The 8,553-nt window shown below is 42.8% G+C and overlaps 1 protein-coding gene across 1 annotated transcript in view; it reads left to right on the top strand.

Annotated features, from left to right (window-relative positions):
• The first annotated feature begins 3,824 nt into the window (after positions 1-3,824).
• The window catches only part of SHISA8 (shisa family member 8), a 59,740-nt gene continuing 55,011 nt past the window's right edge, over positions 3,825-8,553 (top strand). The window contains exon 1 of the mRNA XM_042467758.1: positions 3,825-4,990. Coding sequence (XP_042323692.1) covers positions 4,428-4,990 — 563 coding nt within the window. The 5' untranslated portion in view covers positions 3,825-4,427. The remainder of the gene's footprint in view (positions 4,991-8,553) is intronic.

The raw sequence follows: 8,553 nt of genomic DNA, 5'->3' as shown, positions 1-8,553 counted from the left end.
GCTGGGGCAAGTTACTTTTTGGACTGCAACTCCCAGAATCCTCCACAGCCCTGCAAGTGGGGAAGAAAGGTGTACAAATATAGAATAGAATACTTTTGAGTACATTCTGGGCCTAGGAATTTGTTTTCTGTATATGAACTGAACTATGCTCATAAAAGACTCAGCTCTCAATTACATCAAGTGTCTTTAGTTTCAGGAGCCTAATTTAGTTGGGAAAAGTCATTTTATTGTTGTTAGAAGCCCCTGCCAACCTCCTGCAGATCAGCCAGCAATCCCAATCTATCTTCCTCTGACTCTTGAACAGAGCTCAGACAAGTTATTTTTATAGCAGCATCTAGAACCTTATCTATGATAGCTGAGGGATTTGGGAAGTTGCAGTAAAAAAACTAAGTTTCCTGCTCTTATCTGGAATTAGTTTAAAACTAAAAGTGCAGCTTGTACAGGTGGCTCTCTACAAAACCCTCTGCCTGCCATGAAAGTGTTTTTCTCTACTTATACAACATTTGCATTTATTTGCAAACAAGGGAATATTACAAGTGACCATAGGTTTCATTCAAATGAAATGGATCCTATTGCCCTGGCCCTGGTTGGGGCAGTGGGATATTTGTAACTGCTTCCTCTTTCTTTTCCTTGTGATTAATTTTTTTTAAAGGATGGACACATTATTTCACTGCATTGTTTTAAGTATAGGTTCATGAGAGAAAGGGGGAGATTAAACACCTGCTCTTTGCCTTGATCTGAGTTTCTCTGAGCTGCAAGGATGCTTAACCACAGAACAGATGGCTGACACCAGGGCTCCCTGGAAGTTAGATAAGGGGAGGGGGAATTGGGTCCAAGTTTGTAATATCTGAGGCAGGATGCATCAAGTCACATCCTAGAATTAAATTCTGAATTTTTGTGTTACTTCTTTCCATACACACAGAGAGGGAGGGAGTGAAAGAGCAAAGAAGAGAGGGAGATGTGCACAGTGTTATGAACAATGGTTGCTTATCAGAATGTGTGGGGGAAAACAACTGTTTGCCAACAGAGAACCCATTTCAAATTCTCCTGAAAGATGACTGATACATTTTAACAAGCTGTGGAAGTTCCTGTCCACACATCTGTGTAATATTCACATTGGAAAATGGAACTACAGGTCAGCAAAAACATGGAGTCTATTCCAACCACCAAGCCCCTGAAAGGCTTCCTAATAACTCTGCTAACCCATCAAGAAGCAAAAAGTCTTATAAGAACACATCACCCTTTAGAGTGCAAACAACTTAACTGGCAGCGAGGAGAAGGGCTGATCAGAAGGTTCAGACGCTCCAAGCTGGACAGCTCCTAGGCTGGGAGGAAACTGCAACTTTAGTTTGGTGAAATGGTTATGCAACTGTCTACATGGCATTGTCACGTCCGGCTATAGCAGTGCCGGTCTTACCATTAGGAAAAAAGAGGTGGTCACCTCAGACAGCAGATTTGGGCTGTCATTAAAGGACAACCAATTGTTGGCTATTTATTTTAATAGTGGTTTGGCTGCCAGCGATGAGAGAGGAGCTTGTCTGATTTTCTGCCTCGTCTTGCTGGCCTTGGGAACTATGCGTAGGATTGGGTGGCCACCCATTTTTGCTCTGCATCAAGCAGAAAAATGTCTTGGGATGCCCCTGTCCACTGACTGAGTTACATTTTGGGAGCTTGTTACATACAGTAAACTGTTGAGATTCTTTCTAGAGCCTTCTATATCCTTTTATGGGACACCTAGGAGCACCTTCCTAATGTTTCCCTGCCAAATATGCATTTTTCAGATAGCGGCCATTGCTTACTCAGTCATTTCAGTTTCTATTAGCATTTGGTTCCAAAAGTTCATTGTCAGTCATTGATATAAATTCCCCCATGACAAAGAAGTGAATGGTGCTTTTCCACTGCCCAGTTTTCACAACTACTCATACATAGGAATCTGAAATACAATGATGCTGGATATATCAATGATATATTGTCATGCTTGAGGATCTTGTCTAGTTCCTTCTTAGCTGCCCTTCCAAATCCTAATCTTCTTCTGATTTCTTGACTTTCTTCTGATTAATAACCGAGGCAAGGTATGGGTCTGTTATTATGACAAACCAGGAATGTAATTGAACTACTGTACTCTCCTGCATTTCTTTCTCAGAGCAACATGTTATGGCAGTTAATTCTGTAAGTTCGCTATTAGTTGTACGAATAAGTGTTTTCATCTTCTTTACCCTGGGCATCCTTTCCTGGCTCTCCCTTGTTCTTCATTTTGTATTCAGGTAAAGATTTCTCTTCTAAAATTAACAGGCAGTCTTGCTAGAATAAGTATGACAGTACAAAGCCCTGGACGTTTCTCCTCAGATTTGGTTTGTTTTTCACTTAAGTGTCCTGAAAAAGTTCTTGTGCAGAGCAAGAATGAGAGGAGGAATTAGCTGGGGTGACCTTTCAGAATTACAGTGGAATTCTCTGCACATGTTTCCTAGATTTAGGGACTAAAAATGTTTCCTAAATGCAAAAAAAATCATGTGTGTGCATGAAAGAAAGGGGAGGAGGAGACCTTATTTCTGTACATTTCCCATTCACGTGTGTGTGTGTGTGTTGTGTGCTTTCAAGTTGTTTCCAACTTTTAGCAACCAAAGGACTAACATATCATGGGATTTCTTTGTCAAGATTTGTTCAGAGGAGGTTTGCCATTGACTTCTCCTGAGGCTAAGAGAGTGTGACTTGCCCAGGGTCACCCAGTGGGTTTCATGGTCAAGAGGGGAATCAAACCCTGGTCTCCAGAGCCATAGTCCAACACTGAAACCACTACACTTCGATGGCTCTCATTTCCACACTACTTGCACTTACATAGAAACCTCTCATGCCCCACACTGACAATTTCTCTCATAAACAACTAATATTCTACACTTAATATATTTCACCACCACTTCATTAGCAATGCCTGCTCCTTCTATGCTGAATCCTTTCCTGATCACAGCCCCATCTGTCCACAGACAACACGACCATATGATCTGTATGAATGTTCATAAACAGTCCTTAATACCTCAGTGGTTGAGCCATTGACTGGGTGGGTGGGTTGTGTAACTGAAATTAACACACTGTACAGCCAATCATATGAAGGTTTCCAAAACTGCAACTTAAATTTACCTTTTTTTTTTCTTTTTTTTTTTTCTAGGTTAAATTTAGTGAAGTTGCTATTTTTCCTGCAAAATGTTATGCTTGCGGGCAGAAAGGGAAGTTGTTGTTGTATCAGGATTAACATGCTTTTGCAACAGTGCTGTCAAACACAGCATTGCAGTACTGATGCTGGCAAATTAAAGTTATCAGGGTGTGCGAATTCCTTTTTATTAGAGGGTAGCTGTTCTTCTCAGCAGTGGAGTGGCACACAAGGAAACAGAAGAGAGGAATCCAGTAGACAACATCCAGTCTCTTCTCTGCCTCCTTCTCTCCCATACAAGTAGCATCTGATGTGTGTTTCTAGTTAGCCAGCCAGGATCTTGCCACTTGGGCATGAGTGCCCATGGGCACGGTCAATAAGGAGCTGCTGGTGTCCTCTTGCATGCCTCCTGGCCTGATGACAACCTCTGGCTCTAAGCCAGGACTTTGCACAGAGGACATCGAGTGTCCTAGAGGAGTTGGCGAAGGCTCTTCTCCAGTCTGCTTTATAAACTGGCGGGCAATTGTGGGTCTGGCTTTAAGAAGGAATAAAGACTTTTTTTTTACTCCTCCTATCTGCTCCCTCCTTCTCCTCCCCATCTCCTCCTCCTCCTCTCTCTTTTCCTTTCTTTCCCCTTTTGATGATCCCTCCCTTTCTCTCACTGGTGCAAAGGATTTTTTTTCACCCTCCAGAAAGCACAGTGTCTCTGAAGCAGAGGGAGCGAAAGAGAAAGAAAGGAGGAGACGGGCTGCCTCCAGGATTCTGTGCAAGCCAAGATGGGAATGTAGTTCAGAGCAGCTTTTCACATGAAATTAGAAACAGAGTATTTGCTACTCAAAGGCAAAGAAGAGGAGGAGAATTGTACATCTTCCAACTCCAGGGATCGCAAGGGAATTTGTGAGATTGTCACTTGACTTACATAGCACTGCATGCCATTATATATATATTTTTCCTTACCTTTGTCTCCCTTTTCTTATCTTTTTAAAAAACTTTAAACTCCTGTCTTCACTCCTACCTTTTCCACATCTTTTCCTTGGCTGGCAGGTTCCTATGGATTGTGTGATTTGTCTTGGAGAAAACTGTTTTGCAAGGAAAGGCTGGACTATTTCTTCCCCACTAGAAGTGGTCAATGAAGAGATGTGCTATTGTTGTGTAATCTAGCTTTTAACTGGGATTTTCTTTTTAAATCCCCTCTTTGTTGTATCTCTAGACAAAACAAAAATTTCACCCCCTGTGTTTGGGAAGTCAGTCTCTTGAAGCAGTGTGAGAGAAGGCAGTTCCAATGATGAGGTGGAGTGGCATGCAAATGGAACGGAGTTATATTTTTGGATTTTGTTGCCTCATTCTGTTGGATTCAGGACAGGTTTGGACTGGAAATCCTAGTACCCCAAAACCTGAATTGGAGATGCAGACGGAGACCAGTGGCAACATCACCTTGGGTCCTACCGTGGAAGACACAGCTGTTGCTCCCACTGAGGCCTTACTTCGGGGTGATCGGTGTCTTGGCTACTATGATGTTATGGGCCAGTGGGACCCTCCATTTAACTGCAATTCAGGGATCTACAAGTTTTGTTGCGGGACCTGTGGGTATCGTTTCTGCTGCCAGTTCACAGGTGGACGACTGGACCAAAGTGGCTGTTCCAACTATGAGACACCAGAATGGGTCAACACAGGCCAACCACCACCAAAAGTGGATGAGTCCCCCATGAATCCCACCAGAGATAAGACCAACATGATTGTATATATTATCTGTGGTGTAGTGGCCATCATGGTGCTGGTGGGGATATTTACCAAGCTGGGATTGGAGAAATCGCAGAGCCCTCAGGCTGAGATGACCATGTCCAGGTAAAACACTCAAAATGTATCTCCATCCCTTATTCCTCTATTCCTTTATACATCTCTTTTTAACTTTTATACTCACCCCTCTGAATCAAGAGGAAATTTGGAATAGATAGGTAGGAAATGACCTAATGTGCTACAAATTGTATTGTGGAGAGAACTATTTGGGAATAAGGTCAGTCCAAGCAGAGCAGATGTACCTTATGCTGGATACTCTGCACTTGGTACCTACTAAACAGCAAGTAAAGTTGCTGACTATACTATGTGTATACATAGGGACAGATGCATAACAGGATTTAAGTTGATCAGAATTGATCTAATTTCCTTTCCCTCAGTACTCTGCTAGTTTGCAGCAAGGCAAGTTAAAAACTTTTGGGGATTTCTTGTGCAGGTCTGTGAGTGTGTTTTTGCTTAGTAAAAAGGCATTGAACAGACTTCCTCCCTGCCCTACACATATATGCTTTCTTTCTTGGCAGCAGGCTGCAAAGGAATTATGAGGCAGGCTGCAAGAACAGTATAAATGTGTTTATTTGGATTAAAGGACACTTCCCAGCCTTGTCAACTTTTGAGGATACCTGAATGAGGCGGTATGTATTCTGAAGGCAGAAGAAAAAATGTCCCTTATTGTTATAGATGGAAGGTGCAATTGCAGTGGCATGCCTTGTTAGGATCAAACCTCTCACTTTGTATCTGTTGTCACTGAAACAAAGCAACCTCTGTGGACTTAAGTTGCTAACTAATCGTAGGTTTTCTGGAGTTTCATAACTGCATCTCTCTTCTTGCCAGTGCTGTTTCCCTATCTCTTTCTTTTTGCTCCTCTCTGAGCTTTTCTGGACATACAGTATGTCCCATTCCTGGTACATTTTACTCCCCCTACATTAGACATAGTCATTGTGAGTTATCATCTTTTTATTCCTCCCCCCCCCATACCTTTTCTCTAGCCCTTCTCCTATCGGCTCTTTCTGCCATAGGGCCAAGTCTCTCTTGGCAGCAAGAGGGGATTAAATCATTGTCAAAAGCAAACTTGTGCCTCCCAAGGCTATAGAGCACTTGTAGGTCACAGGGAGGTAGAATCTCCCAGAGCCTTGCCTAGCAAAATGCCCGTAGTTTTAATCAGTCCTTGTGGGAAGGGAATGTGGGGACTCGGGCGTGATGAACTGTGGAGTGGATAAGCCGGAAGGCAGAAGGGGGCAGGGAGACACTGCTGTTCAGGATGCCAGATCTTTGTTATGTTAGCACGTGCTTGGCTTGAGTGTCAGGCTCAGGACATAGGAGATTTCCCCATGATCTGTGGGCAGCAATGAGAAATAATTGAAGCTCAGCTCAGTAGGTTCTATGCCCATTCAGAAAGAGAGTGCTCTGTCATTAAGAAGGTGTCAAGGTACCCATGTCATCCTCCAATGGGCTTAACAAGGCTGCTGAAGCATCCAGTGGAAATGGCAACAGAGCACTGCACTTGGCCTGAAATCATCCTCTGACTAGCTGCTCCACTGATTCCCATCAACTGGTAAGCGAGCAAAGGGCAGCTGAATGGCTTAAGCTAGATCATAATATCAGACCCAAGGATCTCACAAAAGTCTCCACCTCTGAGACTTGTGGGTACAATGATGACTGATGGGGCATGATGCCCTAGACAAGGGGTGACATCCTCTTGGTGACTTGCACTTAACTAGGGGTTGACTTAACTAGGGGTTATGCAAGTGTAAAGTCGAAGGCTTTCATGGCCAGCATCCATAGTTTTTTGTGGGTTTTTCGGGCTATGTGGTCATATTCTAGCAGAGTTTCTTTCTGATGTTTCGCCAGCATCTGTGGCTGGCATCTTCAGAGAAAGAATGCTGGCGAAATGTCAGAAAGAAACTCTGCTAGAACATGGCCACATAGCCCAAAAAACTATGGTTATGCAAGTGTGACTACTTTTTCCAAACTTGCATAAAAAGGTACCTAGCACCTTCTTGTGCAACTATTTTTTTCAGGCTGTGCAATGCTGCTGGACAGCATTTGAGTGCAGCTTCACCCTTTCCCTAAAACAGGCCACTGACTGGCCCCATGAGATGCAACAGGGAAGCTCCCTTCTTTTGTCACTTTGTTGGCCAGCATCACCCTCCTTGACCTCCAGGTAAGTACAATGACAGAACACTGTTTCAGACAGGACAGCAGCCAAGATATCATCTGAGAGCTCAAAACTGTCCATGACTTTTAGACCACAAGTTCCAGAATTCTTCCAGACAGCATGGCCAATGTCCGTGCTCACTGGGAGATTGCAAGCTGCACTCCAAAAAGTAACTGTTTTGAACTTTGCTTTTTAAAAAATGACATAATTATACAAATCTAAGAGACCTGCTGGATCAGAGCAAGATCTATCTCATATATGGAACTCGTGCAACCCTTCAGGTTGTTGAATAGCAACTCCCACCATTCTTCACAACTGGCTATGCTGGACTAGGACTGCTGGGAGATGTTGTACTTCAATAACATCTGGAAGACTGCACAATTCCCACCCTGGTCTATCTAGTCAAGCATTGTTCCTAATAGCAACCAAAATTTCCAGGGAAGCTTACAACCAAGGCATCAAGGTGATAGCATGAGCCCCTCTTGTCCCTAGAAATTGGTGCTCAAGGCTATCCTGCCTCGGAATGTAGAAATTCCACCTTACCATGCCTAATAATCATTGATACCTGTTTCCTCCAAGTATCTTGTCTAATCATTTTTCAAGCCACCTAAACTAGTGGACAGCATCACATCTTGTAGGATTAAGACCCATACAAGGCAGTCTTTGCACCCTCTTGCTAAATTCTTTACAATTTCACCTACAAACCTCATAGCTCATAAGAAAGATGTTGCCATCCCAAACATGAAGGAGCAACATCTCATTTATATTGGATATAGGCCTGAATAGAGATTGTAAAAGTCCTTTTAGGAGTACAAGGTTAGGTTGAGTAATGGTAGCTAGTCTATAGTCAAGTAGTGAGCTTCCTGCTTCTCATGAGGGTTTCTTGTTCTCTACATACATACACACAAAGAGACCAGAGGTACAGGCACAAGGAAGAAGGTATTCACTCCTATGGGGTGTCTGAAGATGGTATATCCTTGGAAAAGAGGCCTGTCTGTGTGCTAGATCTTTCCAGTTCTTCCTAAACCTGCTGCTCACAAAGTCCATCATGGAGTGTATCCACACTGCAACCATGATAGCAGTTTAATTCCATCTTATGAAATCCTGGGATTTGTAGTTTAGTGAGAGACTTAGAAATCTCTAGCATGCTCCACCCAAACAAAAGCATTCAAGTTCTCCAGCAAAGAACCTCAAATACTTCACCAATCTACACAGCCTAGGATTCGGTCAGATGGAGCCATGACAGTTAAACTGGTATGAAAGCACCATAATTGTGTATGCTGTTTAGAAGAGATAGGCACACCTTCTTGGTCTGAACTTGCAATATTATACCAACTTATATCATTTGAATATGTATATTTTACTAATACAGTCAGCCCTCCATATCCATGGAATTTTTTATCCATGGATTCAACTATCCATGGCTTGAATATATATATATATATATATATATATATAT

The sequence above is a fragment of the Sceloporus undulatus genome, chromosome 5 (genome assembly GCF_019175285.1).
Source record: "Sceloporus undulatus isolate JIND9_A2432 ecotype Alabama chromosome 5, SceUnd_v1.1, whole genome shotgun sequence".
NCBI classification, from domain to species: Eukaryota; Metazoa; Chordata; class Lepidosauria; order Squamata; family Phrynosomatidae; genus Sceloporus; species Sceloporus undulatus.
Note: the sequence above shows the minus strand (reverse complement) of the source record. Positions and strands in the feature narration are given on the sequence as shown.